The sequence below is a fragment of the Anguilla rostrata genome, chromosome 12 (assembly GCF_018555375.3).
Source record: "Anguilla rostrata isolate EN2019 chromosome 12, ASM1855537v3, whole genome shotgun sequence".
Lineage (NCBI taxonomy): Eukaryota > Metazoa > Chordata > Actinopteri > Anguilliformes > Anguillidae > Anguilla > Anguilla rostrata.
The window spans coordinates 35,188,685-35,213,176 of record NC_057944.1 but is presented as its reverse complement, the minus strand read 5'-3'; the positions used below and the strand labels follow the sequence as shown (position 1 = coordinate 35,213,176).

General features: G+C 38.9%; 5 protein-coding genes across 5 annotated transcripts in view; 2 read left to right on the top strand and 3 right to left on the bottom strand.

Annotated features, from left to right (window-relative positions):
• LOC135236186 (olfactory receptor 52E8-like) overlaps positions 1-24,492 on the top strand; it is a 126,073-nt gene that overhangs the window by 27,917 nt on the left and 73,664 nt on the right. The gene's annotated exons all lie outside the window — the stretch shown is intronic.
• Positions 1-24,492, top strand: part of LOC135236188 (olfactory receptor 52E8-like) — a 121,212-nt gene that overhangs the window by 27,930 nt on the left and 68,790 nt on the right. The gene's annotated exons all lie outside the window — the stretch shown is intronic.
• LOC135236606 (olfactory receptor 52E8-like) lies at positions 664-2,120 on the bottom strand. The gene has a single exon (XM_064303073.1). It carries the CDS (start codon positions 2,100-2,102, stop codon positions 1,140-1,142), a length of 963 nt encoding a protein of 320 aa, XP_064159143.1. The 5' UTR covers positions 2,103-2,120; the 3' UTR covers positions 664-1,139.
• Positions 6,887-8,087, bottom strand: LOC135236111 (olfactory receptor 52E8-like). Its single transcript, XM_064302300.1, has one exon. It carries the CDS (start codon positions 8,070-8,072, stop codon positions 7,107-7,109), a length of 966 nt encoding a protein of 321 aa, XP_064158370.1. The 5' UTR covers positions 8,073-8,087; the 3' UTR covers positions 6,887-7,106.
• Positions 11,627-16,152, bottom strand: LOC135236791 (olfactory receptor 1-like). Its single transcript, XM_064303321.1, has 3 exons — positions 16,106-16,152; positions 14,600-14,809; positions 11,627-13,920 (listed from the first exon to the last, which is right to left on the bottom strand). The coding sequence occupies exon 3, from the start codon at positions 13,864-13,866 to the stop codon at positions 12,862-12,864; it is 1,005 nt and encodes a 334-aa protein (XP_064159391.1). The 5' UTR covers positions 13,867-13,920; positions 14,600-14,809; positions 16,106-16,152; the 3' UTR covers positions 11,627-12,861.

The following is a 24,492-nucleotide window of genomic DNA, read 5'->3' as shown; positions in this document are numbered from 1 at the left end:
TGAGCTGACGCTGAAGCATAATTGGGCTATGCTTTGTCTTTGAATTCTTTATTATCTACCAAATGGTTAGTTTTAGGTGCCATGTGTCCACACTTTCAAAAAATTAGGATCCTATTGATGATGTAGTTTCTTCACTGTCTTTACTGCTGCTAAAGAGAGTCTTTGTATTTTGAACTCTAACATTAAATAAACTTTTTCCCCCCCCAAATCCCTTTGCCAAATATCGCCACAAATATGCAAAAAGCTATCACTCCGTACAGTAGGCGGTTTTGTAAAATAAGGTTTTTAGGCTAGTTTTAAAAGCAGAGACTGTAACAGCAGACCTAATATGGTATGGAAGGCTGTTGCACAGCCTAGGGTTCATTACAGCAAAGGCTCGATCACCACCTGATTTTAATCTAGACTGCGGAAAAGCCAAAAGCCCAAGGCTGGCAGACCTGTGAGGCCTTCGAGCACAATGAGGAGTTAAACATTCACAAATACAATTGGGCATCAAACCATGTAAGCCCCTGTAAGTAATTAATAAAACTTTAAAATTGATTCTAAAAGCAACAGGCAACCAGTGCAGAGAAGCCAGAATTTTGAGTGTTCCTCAGGTGGAAATCCCCAAAGGGATTTTGGAAAAAAAAAAAAAAATTGTAGGGCCAAAAGTAGTTGCTAACTCCACCTCAAAAAAAGTAATGAACTGCTACAACCACTACACAAATCTGAATGCAGTTATCTATCTGAAAAATATAATTATAATGCTAGTTTAACCACACGTTAAACTACTCCCAAACACTGTGTGTAACAAAGTGCATTATTCACAAACAACACAAGAACAGAATGCAAAAATTCAGAAGTGAATCAATATTGCCATAAGCAACATTTGTAATTTATCACATTTTAAACATTAAGCTTTTTAAAATGAATAAATTTAATAAACTCGAAAGGTAACATTCCACAAAAAATATTAACCAAGTCCTAGCACTGATGTCCATTTATTTTGAAAAGTTTTTTTGAGAATTCCGTTAGGAATTCTTAACTTCTGCCACTACCTCTGTTTTCAGACTGCTGAGTACAGAAAGCACCATTCTTGTAATATCAATTCATTATTTTACTGTATTTTGAATTACAGTAAAAAGCAGTGTTTTGATTGCTTATTTCTGCAGTTTTCCCCGATGAAATTTTCTTTTTGAGACTTCCTTTACCTCTTCAGTGTTCAGCACATAAATGATTGGGTTCAACATGGGGGTAATGGCCTTTGCCAATGATGTACTCATGATCCTGGCATTGGGAGGAATGGTAAAAGCAATTGCAGCAATGTAGGTGCCAAGTATTGGAAGATAATATAAAGTCACCAGCATTAGGTGTGCAGAACAAGTCTTAATTGCTTTAAGTCGCCCTTCCCATGAAGCTATTTTAAGAAGTGCACCAGCAATGAACACATATGACATTACAGTCAGAATAAAAGGTATATAAAGTAATAATGCTATATTAGCAATTCCTATGACACCATTGACAAGATTGTCATTGCATGCCAAAAAGAATACCGGTGCATGGTCACAGAAGTAGCTTTTTACCACAATGGATTTACAGAAGGACAACCTGGTAATTAAAGTTACCATTAAAATTAGTAAAACTGAATCATATGCCCACACCACTGTTAATATCACAGCCATTGCTGGCACTGTGATGATGGCGTGGTATCTCAGTGGCAAGCATATTGCCACCAATCTATCAAAAGCCAGAATGGAAAGAGTGACAGATTGCAAACAGGTAAAGAAAAACACAAAAAACATGTTGGCCAAGCAAGCGTCAAAGGAGATGTATTGTGAATTAAAAAGAAACATTGCAATTAAATTTGGGATAAGAGCAGTGCTTTCACCTAAGTCAGCTGCAGCCAAATTGAAAACAGCCATATACTTTGGGGTGTGAAAACTGCGCTCTGTGTATATAATAAACATAACAAAGGAGTTTCCCAAAACAGAGACCACAAATACGAAACACAAAAAAACATAGTAGTATTTGGCATGGGGCATGTTATTCAAACCATTGATGAAAAAAAATGGGGGATGTACAAAAGTAGTATTTAAAGAGAGGGTGGAATTCCAAGAGTTCATAGCAGTTGTGTTTCTCTGATTTCTTCTCTTTGTTGATTTTCTTTCTTTGCCCTGTAAGTAACAAAAGATGAATGCAGTTTATTTATTTTTACATTCAGAAGACATTTCAGAAGACAAGGTTTTATGAATAAAACTACTTAGTATTATGAAAATCATTATCATCATAATACTTATCAAGGAATTTAAAAAAAAATCTTTCTTGATAGACAATGGGAGGATGACTTTTAGGTCAAGTACTGAGTGTGGTACTGAGCATACAAATAAAATTGTTGATAAAACATAAAGCAAAGTCTAAGAATAGCAACAATGACCTAACATACATTATTTGCCAATTATATCTGTGTGTAGCAAGCTATGTAATAAAATAAACTTTGTCATTGTGTCTTCATCTGACCTGGGTCAAATATATATATTTGTTTTGGATTCAAATACTTTTCTGTGCCCTATTGATCTTGCCTGGTGTAATTGAGCCTGCCAATATGAATAGAAGACAGGGTATTTAATTTCTTCCAATAAACCAGACAAGATCAGTAAAGCGTAGAAAAGTATTTGAATCCAGAACAAATACGTATTTGACCCAGGTCTGGTCTCCATGCACTTTTAAACTACTTATTTCACATTTAGTTTTTCCTATGTAATAACTGTCTCCACAACCAACTATGTATCTACCATATGATGTGTAGAATGGTCACACACTCTGCACTAAATTTACACTTATCTATTCCTGCCAGAACACACTGTCAGGTATTACAAGGTTGCATTGTTTGTATGTATACCCGGTTTGGGCTCACAGTAAGCTTTTTAGATTTTTATACATAATTACAGATAACCTCACCATGATTATGGGTTATTATTCTTTGTGCAATAAAACTACCCTTTGAAACAATTACTTTATTTTAACATAGGAAATGAATGTGCTTAAGCCATGTCTAATAACATTGCATTTGTGTTTTAATTAAGCTTAGTTTAATTACCCCGATAAACTGTCAAACAGATAGCGTAGAATGTAGATAATGCATTATTAGAAGTCTATTTTTTTGCCTTGGTTTAGTAACCAAATGACAATGCAGTGAATTCTACATGTACTAGATCTCGCAGGTCAGCACTGAGAGAATCAGTCCAGAAACTTTGCAAACGCTCAAATATATTTTTAGTTTGACAGTCGGAGCAGTCATGGAGAGAATCAGCGCAGCTACTTGCAAATGCTTGGGTGTATTTTCAGTTTCTGAGCTGTCCTGCTGTTATAAACCACCATAAACTTTATCAAACAAACTACGCCAAAAGCTAGAGACAATAGGAGCGCATAAAATGGAATTAATTTGGATTAATTGGATGTCTTTAAATATGGCAAAATGAATCTATTAAAATTTTGACCAATCGATTTTTAGCCAAAAAAACTCAATTATTTGACCAATATATATTTTTTTGTCAAAGACAGCCCTGCAACACAACACACATTATGCTGAACTGTATAAATAATGAACACAGTTCAGTGCTTGTACAGAGCTTATTTTGCATGTAAATACTTTGGAAAAAAAACATGATCTTGGTAAACATCTCCAAAGGTGAGGTCATCAGGTTTTGAATCTACTAAAACAAATGATCAATCCCATAAAAAAATGGTAATCTGACAAATAATCTCAAAAGGGGAAGATTGCTTAGTAAGTACTCACCACAGTCACCTTGGCAGAGAATGAGGTCAATGGTTTTCTCCACTGTTCAACCTGGTTTCATATTTGCAGTAGAGGAAGACTGACTCCCCTTTTATACATCTTGCTCTGGGGTTTTCTGTACATGTGCCATGGTAATGAATCTGGGGAACTCATTAACTACAGCAACTTTATCAGGATGATATTTTAGTTTATTTAGAAAACAAAAAAAGGTTAATTAGCAGAGTCCAATTCCTTCTTCCACAAGTTAATGAACGAGAAATCTCAGGGGTAGCAAAGTAAACTAGTGATTGTGGAACTGGATTGAAATGGTGAGATTTCAGGTTAAATGTAAGATGATGCACTGCCAATATACCCTTAAGCAAAGGAAAGGACCCCATCTCTATCTGTGACCCTCTAGTGACAAGAAAAAATAAAAGGAAAAATGAAAAGATACGCGGACGTAGTAAAAAAAAATACTAATTTAGCTCGCTCAAAAGGCAGGGCAAGTTTTTAAAAAAAATATGTCCCAAAAAGCTTATCACATTGCTTCGTTCCAATGGGAGGTGGTGGAGGACTGAATTGTACACTTACGAACCTGAAATAGCTACAGCAGCCGCATCGTACATGAAGTGATTGACCGTGTTACATTCATCAAGCGTTATATTTATGGAGACTCTTACCTACGTTTACAAAAAGAGAAAATCTTAAAATCTTTTTAAAACATGATTGTTTCATCTCAAGGAACCGTTGCCTGTTAGAGAAGTTGAGAGAATGGTTGGCTATTGGGTACGGAATTAAATTTGAAATATTAAAACTGTGTTCTGATGTTTTTACTGAGACGTGTTAAGACAGGTGACAATACCTGTCAGTTGCATCCATGGATCCTGACACCTGTCCAAAACCCGACTTAACCATAGACGGAGCATTACAACAATGATGCTATCCTGCCACGCGCAAGACACGTGAAATATCAGCAGTGCATTTAAATGAACTCGGCTGTGTTCATTTACATAACCAGTCTTAGTAAATACCTCGCTAAATTGAAAACATGCAGCAATGCAGAATTTTGTGGCACTGATAGAAATTTACGCCATGCTTCATGTATACGGCCCTAAATGTTTAAAGGGCTACATGCCGGTAAATTTTTTTAATGGATTTGCAATTCTGGGCTCATGGAGAGGATGGTTTGAAAAAAATAGATAAATATAAATTTTAAAGAAATAAAATACAGGCCATATAGCCAAAACACGGTAGTCTGCAGTGGGCATTTTAGGAAGGAGGATTATATCTCTGGGGATATGATGGAGTTCCGGATGGGATTTCGAAGAAAGGACCGTGTGAGACTGATGCCTGGTGCGGTCCCGTCTGTTCGCTTGGCTCACTTCAGTTCTACGGACATCAGCGTCCTCTGCCACTGGCGCCAGTCGGAAAATTTCTCACAGAGAATGTAAAATTATATGGCAAGTTATTACAACTAGCTAGGCAACTACCAAATAAAGGAGTAATGTTTAGTAGTTTGCTGTTAACCTAGGTAGCTAGCTAAACCAAGCGATTGATTAGGCATCATAACTACCGTTAGCCGAAGTCAAGACATTATAAGTGAGGTAACCAGTGCCCTCATATGCCGCACAGTTGATGATCAGCTGATATGAGGTCACTTTGGCAGACGGCCTGGCTAACAGGTTATAACAGGTTGTTTCACAAAACCAACATTAAATTACATTTTGTTTCTCACCTTTTTAGTTCTAGAAAAAGCTATTAGCTTGTGTCTACGTATCCAGTTAGCCAGAATAATTCTAGACAGAGCTAACCAGTGGCTACGTCCAAAAGCTTATGTTTAGCTAGCAACATTCCAGTGAACTAGTCGGAGTGCTAGCTAACGTTAGCTAAGGTAACACAGACATGACACTAGGCCAACTAACCCTGGTTTTCTAATTAGTCTGTGTGATCCCCACCTGACAATAATGTCCGGTCTGACAAGTTAACAAAAAAAAAATACTGTTAATTTGTTTCGAACTTGTGTCAATTACCCTCCACTTTGTGATATTATTTAGCTAGCTGGCTACAACCAATCAACCCTAATTTTGCAATAGTACAGTAATTGTGTGGGCAGGCTCGTTAGCTATTATCAGGATCATTTGCTATAGAACAACTACTGTTAGATAAGGCAGTTAAGGCTGTTTTATATGCTGCTTAGTCTGCATAGTTTCTGTAATTTACTGAAATTAACATTCTTTATTTTTCATTAGTCCTCCAGTACAATTAATTAACTTTGATGTTGCTAGCTAAACGTAAGCTTTTAGACGCAGCCTCTACCTGATAACTGTTTGTTTTAGCTACTGCAAGATATGTAAGTATATAAATAAACTTGAAATGTAATGTTCCACAAAATGTATTAACCAACAATTAGCAGACCAAAAAGAGATGATTTCTTTCTTTTGAATTTTTTTTGGAGAATTTCTTTAACGCTTGCAAGAAACCCCTCAGATATACCAAACACCAGAAGTATATCAAAGGAAGTTGTGTGGTTTTACCTGGTGCTACTGGAACATGATTAATTTAATGCTATCTCTGTTATGGGAGTCCAAAATAACATTTTAACCTTTCCTTACATAAAAGGAGATGGCGAATGACCCGCCTGTAGTGTGGCTCTATATGGAACGCTAACTACACAAAATAACAACCGCAAATCCACATTTCGGTGCCTCGATTCCAGTTGTTTCTGCGAATTGCAGCGATCCATTTGCTTCTCTTTTCTTTAGCTTTCGGCAGTCTGTAAAAGGATAGCTCCGATTTCTTGTTGAATCTATTTGTATAGTCAATCGCACAACAACTCTTTCCCATTTTAGATGTGTTTTTTGTGTTTCCGCGGCATTCAAGCTGAACGCTAACGCTGCCACTCAGTAGTCTTTCTGCCACTCAGTGGGTGTAACCACAGTGACTTCCACTTACTGTGACGTCATGTGCATACCCTCGATAGCGCTGGTGTATAAGTGAGTAACTATGCAGTGCAGATATCCTGAGTTCTGTGTTTATGTTAGCACCCCGAAACTGATAGGCCTGCAGCAGCAACACTCAAAAAGAAATGCAAGGTTGAAGTGAATGCAGTTTATTGTACAGTGTGTTAAATAATGGAAATATACAATGGTGTGTGTAGTGAGATGACTATTTGTAAATGGTGTGCGGGAAGTCATATTGACAAGTCTCCCCGAACCAGTAAAATTTTCCCCTTATATACCGAAGGATCAAAGGAAAAGCCCCCAAGTCATCAAATAAAGATACACATGCTTTTGTGTTCAACAGAGGTTAAGGAATTGCTAACCTCTGCCGCTGCCTACCGTAATATTTGTGTTCAGGTTATTATTATTTTTTTTCTTTTGAAAATATTTTTTGAGAATTCCTTTACCTCTTCAGTGTTCAGCACATAAATGATTGGGTTTAGCATGGGGGTAATGGCCTTTGCAAATGATGTATTCATGAGCCTGGCATTAGGATGAATGGTAAAAGCAATTTCAGCAAGGTAGGTGGCCATTAATGGAAGATAATATACAGCCACCAGCATTAGGTGTGCGGAACAAGTCTTAATGGCTTTAAGTCGCCCTTCCCATGAGGCCATTTTAAACAGTACGTCAGCAATAAACACATATGACAGTAAAGTCAGAATCAAAGGTAAATAAAGGAGCAATACCATATTAAGTTTTCCCACGATAGAATTTACGAGATTGTCATTGCAAGCCAATTTACGTACTTCTCCATGACCACAGAAGTAGTTGTTTATAACGATGGATTTACAAAAAGACAGCCTGGTAACTAAACTCACCATTAGAATCAGTAAAACTGAATTATATGCCCATACCCCTGTTAATATCACAGCCATCGCTTGCATTGTGATTATGGCATGGTATCTCAGTGGCAAGCATATTGCAACAAATCTATCATAGGCCAGAATGGTAAGAGTGAAAGACTGCAAACTGGTAAAGAAAAACACAAAAAACATGTTTGCCAAGCAAGTGTCAAAGTAGATGTAGTGTGAATCATAAAGAAACACTGAAATTACATTTGGAATAAGAGCAGTGCTTTCACCCAAGTCAGCTACAGCCAAATTAATAATGGCCATATACTTTGGGGTGTGAAAGCTGCGCTCTGTGTATATAATAAACATGACGAAGGAGTTCCCCAACACAGTGACCACAAAAACAAAGCACAGGAAAATATAGTAGTATTTGGCATGGGGCATGTTATGAAAACCGGTGATGAAAAAAAACGGGGGACGCACAAAAGTTGTATTTAGAGAGAGGGTAGAATTCAGGGAGTTCATAGCAGATGTTTTTGATTTCTTCTCTTTGTGGCTTGCCTTTTGTTTTTCTTTGCACTGTAAGGAAAAAAAGAAAAAAAGTGCAACCTGAATAACTTAATTGCATTCAATGAAGTGGATTATTTTTTCTAATTCAGAAAACATTCAAGGTTTCAAAAGAATTTCCTTTGATTGTGGCGTAGTATTTTTGTCAAAACTTTATAGAAGCTTTGTGGTGAGTACTTCATTCTGATTGTAGGGTTCAATATAAGTGAGATTTAGATTCAACAGAGCTGGCTGCAATCAAGCTTGGCTGTGTTTAAACAGCTAAATCTAATTATCAATTAAATCTGGTTAATTGGTTGATTAAGTGTCAGTTAAGTAACATTAACATCAGTGATATCAGTGTTTGATAACGTATTCATTAAACAAATGAAATAGTGCTGTTATAAATGTTTGTGATTTCTTTGTTTCCCTTTGCTATTGTGTGCAATAATAGGGTACTGCAAAATTGGACCACCTGTATTTAAAACAGGTTTGATTTCACAGTAAACTTTTACACAAATTACACATAACCTCACCATTATCATAGATTATTATTCTTTGTTCTTTTTAATTTTTTTAAATGGTAAACATCTCGAAAGTTGATGGTGAGGTAAAGGGTATCAGATCTAACAACTAATAAAAAAGATCAATCCAATCATGAAAAATGATAAATAATATGATGTCAAAAGGAGCAGAATGCTTAGTAATTACTCACCACAGTCACCTTAGCAGAAAATGAGGTAAAAGGCTTCTCCAGTTTGTTCAGCCTGGTTGCATATTTACAGCACAGGAACAAACCATTGATGAAAAAAAAACGGGGGACGCACAAAAGTTGTATTTAGATAGAAGGTGGAATTCAGGGAGTTCATAGCAGTTTTAACTGATTTCTTCTCTTTGTTGATTTTCTTTTTGTTTTTTCTTTGCCCTGTAAGTAACAAAAAATTAATGCGGTTAAGTTATCTTAAAATTCTGAAGACATTTAAGGTTTTATGAACGAAACTACCTAGTATCCTGAAAATCATCATCATCACAATACTTCTCAAGCAGTTCTTTAAAATCTTTCTCGATAGACAAAGAGAAGCTGACTTTTTAGGTCAAGTACTGAGTGTGGTACAGAGCATGCAAATAACATAGTTGACAAGACATGAAGTAAAGTCTAACAATAGCAACACTGACCTAACACTATCCGCCAATTATATTTGTGTGTAGCATTCATCATCCATTCATTCAATAATTCACAACAGAAGCTTCGTCGTTATGTCTCCGAACTAATAACTCTTTCTATAACCAACTACATACTTTAATTTTTACGTATATAATGGTCACACACTCTGCACTTAATGTAAACTTCTCTATTTCTAGAGAAGTTTGTATTTATAACAGGTTCATTCTCACAATAAGCTTTTTAGATTTTTATACATAATTACAGATAACCTCACCATGATTACGGGTTATTATTCTTTGTGCAATAAAATGCCATTTGAAACAATTACTTTATTTTAACAATGGACATGAATGTGCTGGAGCCATGCCTAATAACATTGCATTTGCGTTGTTATTAAGATTAGTTAAATCAGCCCGATAAACTGTCAAACAGATAGAGTAGAATGTAGATAATGCAGTCAATTCCACAATTCTACTAGTTATCACAGGTCAGCACTGAGAGAATTAGTGCAGAAACTTCGCAAGCGCTCAATTATATTTTCAGTTCGATAGTCGGAGAGAATCAGCGCAGCTACTTGCAAACGCTTGGGTGTATTTTATGTATGTAAGTTTTTGAGCTGTCCCTCTGTTGTAAACTATCATAAATGTTATCAAACAGACTACGCCAAAAGGAAGAGACAATAGGAGTGCATGTCTTTAAATGTGGCAAAAAGAATCTTTTAAAATTTACACTAATTGATTCTTAGTCAAAAAAAAACTGCCAGTTATTCAACCAAGATTTCTTTAGTCAAACACAACACAAGGCTACAACACAACATACATTATGCTGAACTGTATAAATAATAAGTTAAGTGCTTGTACAGAGCTTATTTTTCATGTAAATACGTTGGGGAAAAAAACACAATCTTGATAAACATCTCCAAAGTTAAAGGTGAGGTAAGGTTCAATTTTTGGTTTTTTGAATCTACTAAAACAAATTATCAATCCCATTAAGAAAGACAGCAATCTGACAAATGATATGATCTCAAAATGGGAAGAATGCTTAGTAAGTACTCACCACAATCACCTTGGCAGAGAATGAGGTCAATGGTTTTCTCCACTTTGTTCAACCTGGTTTCATATTTGCAGTAGAGGAAGACTGACTCCCCTTTTATACATCTTGCTCTGGGGTTTTCTGTACATGTGCCATGGTAATGAATCTGGGGAACTCATTAACTACAGTAACTTTATCAGGATGATATTTTTGTTTATTCAGAAAACAAAAAAAAAAGATGAATTACCAGAGTCAAATTCCGTCTTCTGCAAGTTAATGAACAAGAAATCTCAAAGTAGCAGAGTAAACTAGTGATTGTGGAACTGGATTCAAATGGTGAGATTTCAGGTTACATGCAAGATGATGCACTGCCAATGTACCTTTATGCAAAGCAAAGGACCCCATCTCTATCAGTTGCCCTCTAGTGACAAGAGAAATGTAAACATATTCAGACCTAGTAAAAAACACTTTTAAAGGATATATCATTTTTAAATACTGTAAGACGTGTTAACAGAGGTGACAGTGCCTATCCATTGCATCCATGGATCCTGACACCTGTCCAAAACCCGACTTAACCATAGATGGAGCTGTACAAAAATGATGCTTTCCTGCCATGCGCAAGACATGTTAAATGTCAGCAGTGCATTTAAATGAACTCGGCTGTGTTCATTTACATAACCATTTTAGTAAATACCCAGCTAAATTGAAAACATGCAGCAATGCAGAATTTTGTGGCACTGATGGTAATTTATGCATTGCTTAGTAAATATGGCCCTAAATGTTTAAAGGGCAACATGCAGGTAAACATTTTTAATGGATTTACAATTCTGGGCTCACGGAGAGGATGTTTTGAAAAATAAGCCCCCCCCCGCCCCCAACTACAAAATAAATGTGTAATGTTTAGTGAATAATGTTTAGTTCGGTGTTAACCTATGTAGCTAGCTAAACTGACCGATTGATTAGGCATCATAACTACCGTTAGCCAAAAGTCAAGACATTGTAAGTGAGGTAACTTATCTTGGCAGCAAGCTAACTAGCTATGTGTGACTTTATAATTACAAAAGTTTTTGGGGTTTGTGGCTGTTATTTTCATGCAAAATCAGGTCCTGGGAGATAATGTGAGCTGTTCAGGGACCACAGCCTCTGTCAGGTCCAGAGCGTTTAATGAATTTAGCAGAGTATGCCCCTTCCATAGATACTGACAAAATTTTAACCAACTGTTCATTTTCCTTAATTAGGTGATTTTCATGGTAAGAGGGATTAATTCATTTAAGGTCAATTCAATTCAAACAGCTTTTTTGCATTGAAGTAATGAAACAATATTGTTAAAGCCAAAGATTTGATATACATGAATGAGCAAGAGTTAACATTTTACATTTAACAATAGTGAAATGTAGGGGTAGTTTATAGTTACTCAGACTGCCTTGCTATCTGACGTATCATAACGTATCTTGCCACAGTTGGGGCAGTTATTTTCTCACCCATGGCAATTATAAATGTTTCTTCAGGGTTTAGGTATATTTTTATGATTTGATCTTAGAATGTTTCCCACGGGCAGGAAAATTTCTTGCAATGGAGGAAAAAGTGCATTTCTATGTCCACCTCCTGTGTTATGCAGTGACCACATATACGCTGCTCTCTGGGTAGCCATGTATTTTTATTAATCACAAAAAAACGATGTTTTACGTGAAATGTTTGCATTTGCTGAAATCCTCAAAAGACAGGAAATGAAATTGATCGGCCCTAATGTTAACATCACCCTGCTCTCCATCAAGGGGCATCGGCACAGATCTTTGACAACTGCTACAGCCCTGTATATGTCTACCATATTTAAAACAGCATGTACACACTACTGGGAAGATTGCTTGAAAGTCAAACCTTCTCTCAAAGATCCTAAATCATGCGCTTGTGCTTTGTACAATGTTCTGGCAATTGCAGGCAATTTTGTATAAGCAATATACAGCTTTTGCACCTTTATGAAGCATGCTTCTTTTCCAACATGCCCATGTGATCTATTTGGGACCACTCCTTGGTAAATTGACAAATTCAGGGAATATATTTATTATTTGATCTTGAAATATTTCTCACAGGAAGGATACTTTCTCGCAATGGAGGAAAAAGTGCATTTCTGTTTCTACCTCCCCAGTTATGCAGTGACCACATACAGTTGAGGCCAAAAGTTTACATTCACCTAGGCTGAAGACATTCAAACTCATTTTTTCACAACTCTACACTCTACATGTAACCATACATTTCCTGTGTTACATCAATTAGGTTATCTACTTTATTTCCATAAGAGGTAATTTATAAATAACAGCTAAGATACAGATTTATTTCAGCTTTTATGTACTATATAAGATTTTCCCTGGGTCAAAAGTTTACATACACTTTGTTAGGAATCAATTTTGTTGCTCTTCTTTGACCCTGAAACGTAAGGTTCCACAAAATAACATTTTAACATTTAACATTTTCTGTGTTCAAAAGAGGCTAAGGAATTTTTACCACTGTTTCCCCCTCTGGATCTGGACTCTCTGGACTGCTGTTTGTGATACGGTAAAAAGCAGCCGTCTCTTAATATAAATCTGTTCCTTTATTTTGATTGTTTAATTCTGTTGCAGTTTTTTTTTTTTTTCTTTTGAAAATTTTTTTTGAGAATTCCTTAATCTCTTCAGTGTTCAGCACATAAATGATTGGGTTCATCATGGGGGTAATGGAATTTGCAATGGACAAATTCATTATCCTGGTATTAAGATGAAGGGTTGAAGTTAGTCCAGCAATGTGGGTTCCCATTATTGGAAGATAATATAAAGCCACCAGCATTAGGTGTGCAGAACAAGTCTTAATGGCTTTAAATCGCCCTTCTGATGAAGCTATTTTAGACAGTGCACCAGCAATAAATACATATGAGATTACAGTCAAAATAAAGGGTAAATGCAGCAATAATGCCACGTGAACTCTTGATATCACGTGATTAATAAAATTGTCATTGCATGCCAATGTGTATACGGGCCCATGTTCACAAAAGCAGCTTTGTACTACAATGGATTTACAAAAGGACAATCTGGTAATGAAAGTCACCATTAAAATCATTAAAACTGAATCATATGCCCACACCACTGTTAACATCACAACCATTGCTTGCATTGTGATGATGGCATGGTATCTCAATGGCAAGCATATTGCCACCAATCTATCATAGGCGAGAACAGTAAGAGTTAGAGACTGTAAACAGGCAAATAAAAGCACAAAAAACATGTTGGCCAAGCAAGCGTCAAAGGAGATGTATTGTGAATCAAAAAGAAACATTGCAATTACATTTGGAATAAAAGCAGTGCTTTCACCCAAGTCAGCTATAATCAAATTAAAAATGGCCATATACTTTGGGGTGTGAAAGCTGCGCTCTGTGTATATAATAAACATGACAAAGGAGTTCCCCAACACAGTGACCACAAAAACAAAGCACAGGAAAATATAGTAGTATTTGGCATGGGGCATGTTATGAAAACCGGTGATGAAAAAAAACGGGGGACGCACAAAAGTTGTATTTAGAGAGAGGGTGGAATTCAGGGAGTTCATAGCAGATGTTTTTGATTTCTTCTCTTTGTGGCTTGCCTTTTGTTTTTCTTTGCCCTGTAAGGAAAAAAAGAAAAAAAGTGCAACCTGAATAACTTAATTGCATTCAATGAAGTGGATTATTTTTTCTAATTCAGAAAACATTCAAGGTTTCAAAAGAATTTCCTTTGATTGTGGCATAGTATTTTTGTCAAAACTTTATAGAAGCTTTGTGGTGAGTACTTCATTCTGATGGTAGGGTTCAATATAAGTGAGATTTAGATTCAACAGAGCTGGCTGCAATCAAGCTTGGCTGTGTTTAAACAGCTAAATCTAATTATCAATTAAATCTGGTTAATTGGTTGATTAAGTGTCAGTTAAGTAACATTAACATCAGTGATATCAGTGTTTGATAACGTATTCATTAAACAAATGAAATAGTGCTGTTATAAATGTTTGTGATTTCTTTGTTTCCCTTTGCTATTGTATGCAATAATAGGGTACTGCAAAATTGGACCACCTGTATTTAAAACAGGTTTGATTTCACAGTAAACTTTTACACAAATTACACATAACCTCACCATTATCATAGATTATTATTCTTTGTTCTTTTTAATTTTTTAAAATGGTAAACATCTCGAAAGTTGATGGTGAGGTAAAGGGTATCAGATCTAACAACTAATACAAAAGATCAATCCAGTCATGAAAAATGATAAATAATATGTCAAAAGGAGCAGAATGCTTAGTAATTACTCACCACAGTCACCTTAGCAGAAAATGAGGTAAAAGGCTTCTCCAGTTTGTTCAGCCTGGTTGCATATTTACAGCACAGGAACAAACCATTGATGAAAAAAAAACGGGGGACGCACAAAAGTTGTATTTAGATAGAAGGTGGAATTCAGGGAGTTCATAGCAGTTTTAACTGATTTCTTCTCTTTGTTGATTTTCTTTTTGTTTTTTCTTTGCCCTGTAAGTAACAAAAAATTAATGCGGTTAAGTTATCTTAAAATTCTGAAGACATTTAAGGTTTTATGAACGAAACTACCTAGTATCCTGAAAATCATCATCATCACAATACTTCTCAAGCAGTTCTTTAAAATCTTTCTCGATAGGCAAAGAAAAGCTGACTTTTTAAGTCAAGTTCTCAGTGTAGTACAGAGCATGCAAATAACATAGTTGACAAGACATGAAGTAAAGTCTAACAATAGCAACACTGACCTCACACTATCCGCCAATTATATTTGTGTGTAGCATTCATCATCCATTCATTCAATAATTCACAACAGAAGCTTCGTCGTTATGTCTCCGAACTAATAACTCTTTCTATAACCAACTACATACTTTAATTTTTACGTATATAATGGTCACACACTCTGCACTTAATGTAAACTTCTCTATTTCTAGAGAAGTTTGTATTTATAACAGGTTCATTCTCACAATAAGCTTTTTAGATTTTTATACATAATTACAGATAACCTCACCATGATTACGGGTTATTATTCTTTGTGCAATAAAATGCCATTTGAAACAATTACTTTATTTTAACAATGGACATGAATGTGCTGGAGCCATGCCTAATAACATTGCATTTGCGTTGTTATTAAGATTAGTTAAATCAGCCCGATAAACTGTCAAACAGATAGAGTAGAATGTAGATAATGCAGTCAATTCCACAATTCTACTAGTTATCACAGGTCAGCACTGAGAGAATTAGTGCAGAAACTTCGCAAGCGCTCAATTATATTTTCAGTTCGATAGTCGGAGAGAATCAGCGCAGCTACTTGCAAACGCTTGGGTGTATTTTATGTATGTAAGTTTTTGAGCTGTCCCTCTGTTGTAAACTATCATATATGTTATCAAACAGACTACGCCAAAAGGAAGAGACAATAGGAGTGCATGTCTTTAAATGCGGCAAAAAGAATCTTTTAAAATTTACACTAATTGATTCTTAGTCAAAAAAAAACTTCCAGTTATTCAACCAAGATTTCTTTAGTCAAACACAACACAAGGCTACAACACAACATAACTTATTATTTATACAGTTCAGCATAATGTAAGTGCTTGTACAGAGCTTATTTTTCATGTAAATACGTTGGGGAAAAAAACACAATCTTGATAAACATCTCCAAAGTTAAAGGTGAGGTAAGGTTCAATTTTTGGTTTTTTGAATCTACTAAAACAAATTATCAATCCCATTAAGAAAGACAGTAATCTGACAAATGATATGATCTCAAAATGGGAAGAATGCTTAGTAAGTACTCACCACAATCACCTTGGCAGAGAATGAGGTCAATGGTTTTCTCCACTTTGTTCAACCTGGTTTCATATTTGCAGTAGAGGAAGACTGACTCCCCTTTTATACATCTTGCTCTGGGGTTTTCTGTACATGTGCCATGGTAATGAATCTGGGGAACTCATTAACTACAGTAACTTTATCAGGATGATATTTTTGTTTATTCAGAAAACAAAAAAAAAAGATGAATTACCAGAGTCAAATTCCGTCTTCTGCAAGTTAATGAACAAGAAATCTCAAAGTAGCAGAGTAAACTAGTGATTGTGGAACTGGATTCAAATGGTGAGATTTCAGGTTACATGCAAGATGATGCACTGCCAATGTACCTTTATGCAAAGCTGTTACGACCCTTCTAGGGGTTAAGGGTGCAATATTTTAAATTATGTTTGATATTTGGCACCAGGAGATGTAACTAAATATATATAAGCTTTCTTGTGAGAATAATGAGACAAACAAGGCGGACTACGGTGAAAGGGATTTTACTGTGTGGGGGGGGGTGCTATTTACAAGTATTTACAGACATTTCCAAACATAAAACACGTCAAGACACACGACCGAGACCAGTACAAAAAAAAAAGGGAGTGGTGCCGAAAATAACAAACAAATACCCTAACTACGATTTTGCAATATAACTAACCTATTAACAATGCAGAAAACAAACTTGTCTAACTAACCTAACTGCGACCCGCAGTCATAAATACAGGGGGCGACACCACCACTAAACTAATGTATTTAGACAGAGCCCTTACCCTACGTGTCAACACGTGTATAGGGGCCCCCGGAACTTACCTAACACTGGTCTCTGAAGCGAAACAGGGAGGACGAAATTTTAGACCACACAACTCTCTCAATAACACACACAACCTAGCATTTGCCCAAACACACAGCACAAATGAGGAAACGGAAAGCTCCTGCAGGAACGAAATGGGGATATTTTAAATTGAGAGCTGAGGCATGATTGGGGGAGACATGATTGCAGGAGGGAGTTGATTGGCGGATGGGGGGAATGAGCGGGAGAACTCTGATGATGGACAGCGGGGATGACCAATGGGAATAACGAAGGGCGGCACACGGACTCCTGCGGAAATGACAGCAACCGAGAGAGAGCAGAACGAAAGAGGGAGAAAAAACGCACGCCCGCATCCCACACGCGAACGTAACACTCCCCCACACAAGAACGAACTAAAGTTTGTTCAATACACGATGACAGGGGAATACAATACAACAGTATACAAATCCAAATCTAGTATCATGCACCCACTAAACACGAGATAGCGCATCCGCTACACATTGTCCTTCCCCTTCTTATGTTTAATCACAATGTTGTAATTCTGTACAATCAAAGACCAACGCATGAGGCGCTGGTTCTGGTTGTACATCCTATACAAAAAAACCAATGGGTTGTGATCCGTGTAGACGTCAATGGGCACAGAACTAGAGCCAAGATAGACTTCGAAGAACTGCAATGATAATAGCAGCGCAAGCGCCTCCTTCTCAATGGTGGAATATCGTATCTGGTGCTTATTAAACTTCCGGGAAAAAAAACAGACAGGGTGATCAACTCCTTCCGCATCTTCCTGCAGAAGCACGGCACCAGCTCCCAGGGCACTCGCATCAACCTCTAACTGAAACGGTAGTGCGAAGTCTGGGGCAGCGAGCACAGGGGCACTACATAACAACGCCTTAACACTTTCAAAGGCGTGCTGACAATCTGGGGTCCATTCAAAATGTCTAATCACACTGAGGGCACTAGTCAAAGGGGCGACAACCACAGAGAAGTTTCTACAAAAACTTCTATAATAACCTGCCATTCCGAGAAACCGGCGTAGTTCACGCCTTGTGGTGGGCGCAGGAAACTCAGCGATGGCAGCAACCTTCGCTTCAACTGGACGGACCTGACCTCGACCCACCTGTTTCCCCAGGTAGGTTACGGTCGCTTTACCAAATTCGCACTTGGCCAGGTTCAGAGTGAGCGTTGCTTTGCCCAACCTGTCGAACACTATTCGCAATACTTGAATGTGATCGGACCAACTGTCCGACTTTACAACCAAATCATCCAAATACGCATAGCAATCAGGTACACCAGCTAGGACTGTATTCACCAACCGCTGAAAGGTGGCGGGGGCGTTGCGAAGTCCAAATGCCAAAACATTATATTGCAGAAAGTCATCTGGGGTGACGAAGGCAGAAATTTCAGAGGCACGGGGTGTCAAAGGAACCTGCCAATACCCCTTAAGTAGGTCGAGTTTAGTCACGAATTTTGCGGAACCAATGTTGTCGATGCAGTCCTCCATCCTCGCAGAGGGTAGGAGTCTGGCACTGTAATCGCATTTACCTTGCGAAAGTCTGTACAGAAACGTGCTGTACCGTCGGACTTTGGGACAAGAAGACAGGGTGAACTCCAGGGACTGGAGCTGGGCTTAGCCAATTCATTGTCTAAGAGATACTGCACTTCCTGTTTCATAGCATCCCGTTTTACAGCATTGATACGGTATGGATGTTGTCTAATGGGAACCGAGCCATTCACATCAATGTCATGCTGCAAGACAGTTGTCTGAGAGGGGATGTCACCAAAAGTGCCGGATAGTCACCGATTAACTGAACTATATCACCGCACTGATTATCTAATAAATGAGCCAGATGGGAAGACAAGTTTAACAAGGACTCAGAATTTGTTAGTCTAGCGCACTGTTGAGGTGCGTTCCGAAGCACAAGACCATCTTCATCTTCTGCACAACATAGACGGGAGGTTATAAGGGCAGGACTAACAATAGAAACAGGTAATACCTCCTTCCCGTCCTCCGACGGGGTGTCTCTCTAACATGATATGTTTTGAGCATATTAATGTGGCAAACACGAGACTGGCGCTTGCGGTCGGGTGTTCGGATTACATAATCCGTTTCACTAAGTTTCTCTTCCACAGTGTATGGACCAGAAAAGCGAGCCGACAGAGCAGATCCAAGAACAGGCAGTAACACCAGGACCTGATCTCCCGGCTTGAAAGAGCGCACTACAGCCTTCTCGTCATACCGACGCTTCATAGTCCCTTGTGAGGAATAAAGCGCCTCTTTGGCAAGCAAGCAGGCATCGTGTAACCGCTCTTTAAACTGACTGACACAATCCAACACATTAGACTGGGAGGACGAGTCATCAGACATAAACTGTTCTTTTAAAACCTTTAAAGGACCTCGTACCGCATGTCCAAACACCAGTTCAGCTGGACTGAACCCTAACGATTCTTGTACCGCTTCTCTCAAAGCAAACAATGCAAAGGGCACAGCCTCATCCCAACCTGTTCCCGTCTCCAGACAGTATTTGCGGAGAGCAGACTTGAGTGTTTGGTGCCACCGTTCCAGTGCACCCTGCGACTCGGGATGATACGCACTAGAAACTCGATGCGTAATGGACAGAGAATGTAAGAACTGTTTAAAGTGCTTGGAAAGAAAATTAGTGCCTTGATCTGTCTGAATAATTTTTGGAAAACCAAATATAGAGAAAAATTTGGTCAGTGCTTTAATCACCGTTTTAGCGGTAATTGTACGCAGAGGAATAGCCTCAGGAAATCTGGTCGCTATACACATAATGGTAAGGAGGAACTGTTGACCAGATTTTGCCTTGGGGAGGGGTCCCACACAATCCACAATTACGTGCTGGAAGGGCTCACCCATTACAGGAATTGGACAGAGAGGGGCCGGAGGAATAACCTGATTAGGTTTTCCAGTGATCTGACAAACATGACATGATCTACAGTGTTTCGCTACAGCATTTTTAAGTCCAGGCCAAAAAAAATGCTTTAGCACACGGTTATACGTCTTTGTAACTCCCATATGACCAGACCATGGGTTTTCATGTGCCAAGGATAACACTTGCGGTCGGTAAGCAACGGGCACTACAATCTGATAGGTCACGCCCCACTCCATACCAGCAGCAACAGGAGAAGACCACTTCCGAATCAACATTCCATTGTCCACAAAATAAGCTACGGTCATCTTTTTGGCCGCTTCGGGTGTGACAGCCGCGTCAAAACACTGACGCAGTGACTGATCAAACTGCTGAGCAGAAACAAGATTTTCACGAGTGACAGGCAGTACAAGAGAGGGCAATTCTGACTGTGAATTAAGCGATTGCCTTTCGTTCGCCTCCTCCAGCTCACTCGGTAAGGTCTCAGTTTTAAGCATCTCGCTATGTAAAACTGGAGACTCAGTTTCTGACTCATCAACATCACCAGGGGGTGCTAACACCGATTCCGATAAATTAATATCTTCCCCCTGCTTCCGTGCTTGAGCACGAGTGAGCACGCAGGCCGGAAACACCTCAGACATGGCTTGGGACATAAGACATGTGTTGGGCTGTTCTACAACCTCCGGGAGAGGACGCACTTTACCACCAGCAATATCGTTTCCCATAATAAACGTCACGCCTACGACAGGTAGAGCGGAACACACAGCAACATTAAAACATCCTGAGGCCAACTCCGTGTCAACATGCACTCTGTGTAACGGAAGAGATTTATACCCCATCTCAATTCCCTGAACGATCACATTCGCGCCACTGGAAGTTACTTCGGACACGGGCAACACATCAGCCAACATGAACGACTGTGACGCACCGGTATCTCGGAGAAACCGCACAGATTTTTGATCAGCCGGCGCACCAGGAAGAGATATCAGACCCTCGAAAAGGAACGGCTCATAGCCAGAGTCAGTTTTCTTTTCAGGGGCAATCAGGGGAGATGTCTGGGAGACTGTTCTAACAAAACCCGTGGGCTTGAGTGCTTGGGATGTTTTGTTTTTGCTCTGCCATGCCCTGCAATCAGCAATACGGTGACCAGGTTTTTTACAAAAGAAGCACAATCGCTCCTCTCTTGGATTTACAAATCCGCTGCCAGTCTGGTTCATGACTGGCGATCTAGAGTGTGCCGAGCCTGTAAGCGTCTCACTCTGGGTATGAGGACTATTTGCACGGGGCCGAAAACCGCCAAAACCATGCTTATGGGTCAGTGCGTAATTGTCAGCCATCACCGCAGCATCCATGGGCTTAAGTACGCCACGCTCGCTCAAGTGAGTAGCGATTTGCTCTGACACAGTGTTTTTAAATTGCTCTAGGACTAACAAATCACAAAGTTCCCCGTATGAAGTGGCTTTGGAGGATTTCCTCCAGCGATCGAACTGGATTACCAAATCTCGCACGAACTCCACATGAGTCTGCTGGTCCCCTCGTCTAAATGTTCTGAATTTTGCCGGTAGGCTTCGGGGACCAATTCATAAGCCTTCAGAATTGCATCCTTGACTTGCTCATAGGACGCCAGGGTTTCCGTATCAAGGGCGGAAAATACCTCTTGAGCCTTTCCCACTACAACACACTGGAGCAAAAGAATTTTATCAGCCTCCGACCATTCTCGGTTTGCTGCTAGCCTTTCAAAGAGTATAAAGAAGGTATCCAAATCACGTTCATTAAATTTAGGAACCAATTTTAGATTGTGCACAGCGCTACTATGGACAGGTGAATGAGAATCCTCCCCTTCAACAGACAATACAGAGGCATCAAGTTTTCCTTCCGTAACCAAACTCAAGCGCTGATTTCGATAGGCCGCCGCGTCTTTTTGTTTCTCCTCAGCTAAAGCCAATTCTCGGTCTTGAGCTGTGCCGCATCCTTTTGTTTCACCTCAGCTAAAGCCAATTCTCGCTCTTTGAGCTGGCATTAATTCTAGCAAGTTCAAGCTGCTTGTCATTTTCTAGCTGTATTTTCTTAAACTCCAATTCAGCGAGTCTTAATTTAAAATCAGCCTCCGTCATCTCGGTGGCCATCGTTTCCACTTTCAAAATCCCTCGCTCCACTGCGAGCTCAGTCAGATGCTGCCGAAGTTCAAAAACACTGTATCGCCCAGTACACAGTTCTCTAGGCTCACCCCAATGACGAGCGAGTAGGACCAATTCCTCCCTCAAAAGAGAACGCAAGGTAGAAAAGGACGGACGAAGCAGAAACTCATTAACGCGTGGATTCTTATGCAACTCAGTGAAGCCTTTGCTACGGCTCGAATACATTCACTTTCACAAATCGGGCACAAGCCAACACCAATAATCCATAAACTAAGAGAGAGCGAGTCATCCACACTAAATCTATGACACAGTAACAAATACCGTTTCCAATATACCAATACGAAATACAAAGTACCAATACAGTTTCCGCCAACAGGTGACAGTAAAACGCCACTACCCAACCAATATATCACAACCGGAGCCAAAACTCCCAGGGAGAAAGAAAAAAAAAATGTATATATATATATATATGTATACACTTCCCAGTTAATAGTCACAAGGAATTACCCTCACAAGCTGCTTATATCCCGGACGAGCCCCCAATTGTTACGACCCTTCTAGGGGTTAAGGGTGCAATATTTTAAATTATGTTTGATATTTGGCACCAGGAGATGTAACTAAATATATATAAGCTTTCTTGTGAGAATAATGAGACACACAAGGCGGACTACGGTGAAAGGGATTTTACTGTGTGTGTGGGGGGGGGGCTATTTACAAGTATTTACAGACATTTCCAAACATAAAACACGTCAAGACACACGACCGAGACCAGTACAAAAAAAAAGGGAGTGGTGCCGAAAATAACAAACAAATACCCTAACTACGATTTTGCAATATAACTAACCTATTAACAATGCAGAAAACAAACTTGTCTAACTAACCTAACTGCGACCCGCAGTCATAAATACAGGGGGCGACACCACCACTAAACTAATGTATTTAGACAGAGCCCTTACCCTACGTGTCAACACGTGTATAGGGGCCCCCGGAACTTACCTAACACTGGTCTCTGAAGCGAAACAGGGAGGACGAAATTTTAGACCACACAACTCTCTCAATAACACACACAACCTAGCATTTGCCCAAACACACAGCACAAATGAGGAAACGGAAGGCTCCTGCAGGAACGAAATGGGGATATTTTAAATTGAGAGCTGAGGCATGATTGGGGGAGACATGATTGCAGGAGGGAGTTGATTGGCGGATGGGGGGAATGAGCGGGAGAACTCTGATGATGGACAGCGGGGATGACCAATGGGAATAACGAAGGGCGGCACACGGACTCCTGCGGAAATGACAGCAACCGAGAGAGAGCAGAACGAAAGAGGGGAGAAAAACGCACGCCCGCATCCCACACGCGAACGTAACAAAAGCAAAGGACCCCATCTCTATCAGTTGCCCTCTAGTGACAAGAGAAATGTAAACATATTCAGACCTAGTAAAAAACACTTTTAAAGGATATATCATTTTTAAATACTGTAAGACGTGTTAACAGAGGTGACAGTGCCTATCCATTGCATCCATGGATCCTGACACCTGTCCAAAACCCGACTTAACCATAGATGGAGCTGTACAAAAATGATGCTTTCCTGCCATGCGCAAGACATGTTAAATGTCAGCAGTGCATTTAAATGAACTCGGCTGTGTTCATTTACATAACCATTTTAGTAAATACCCAGCTAAATTGAAAACATGCAGCAATGCAGAATTTTGTGGCACTAATGGTAATTTATGCATTGCTTAGTAAATATGGCCCTAAATGTTTAAAGGGCAACATGCAGGTAAACATTTTTAATGGATTTACAATTCTGGGCTCACGGAGAGGATGTTTTGAAAAATAAGCCCCCCCCCCCCGCCCCGCCCCCAACTACAAAATAAATATGTAATGTTTAGTGAATAATGTTTAGTTCGGTGTTAACCTATGTAGCTAGCTAAACTGACCGATTGATTAGGTATCATAACTACCGTTAGCCAAAAGTCAAGACACTGTAAGTGAGGTAACTTATCTTGGCAGCAAGCTAACTAGCTATGTGTGACTTTATAATTACAAAAGTTTTTGGGGTTTGTGGCTGTTATTTTCATGCAAAATCTGGTCCTGGGAGATAATGTGAGCTGTTCAGGGACCACAGCCTCTGTCAGGTCCAGAGCGTTTAATGAATTTAGCAGAGTATGCCCCTTCCATAGATAATGACAAAATTTTAACCAACTGTTCATTTTCCTTAATTGGGTGATTTCCATGGTAAGAGGGATTAATTCATTTAAGGTCAATTCAATTCAAACAGCTTTTTTGCATTGAAGTAATGAAACAATATTGTTAAAGCCAAAGATTTGATATACGTGAATGAGCAAGAGTTAACATTTTACATTTAACGATAGTGAAATGTAGGGATAGTTTATAGTTACTCAGACTGCCTTGCTATCTGACGTATCATAACGTATCTTGCCACAGTTGGGGCAGTTATTTTCTCACCCATGGCAATTATAAATGTTTCTTCAGGGTTTAGGTATATTTTTATGATTTGATCTTAGAATGTTTCC

What these genes read in the sequence shown, in the direction of transcription:
- LOC135236606 (XM_064303073.1), bottom strand. Translation starts at nt 2,102, where the DNA reads ATGAACTCTTGGAATTCCACCCTCTCTTTAAATACTACTTTTGTACAT.
- LOC135236791 (XM_064303321.1), bottom strand. Translation starts at nt 13,866, where the DNA reads ATGAACTCCCTGAATTCCACCCTCTCTCTAAATACAACTTTTGTGCGT.
- LOC135236111 (XM_064302300.1), bottom strand. Translation starts at nt 8,072, where the DNA reads ATGAACTCCCTGAATTCTACCCTCTCTCTAAATACAACTTTTGTGCGT.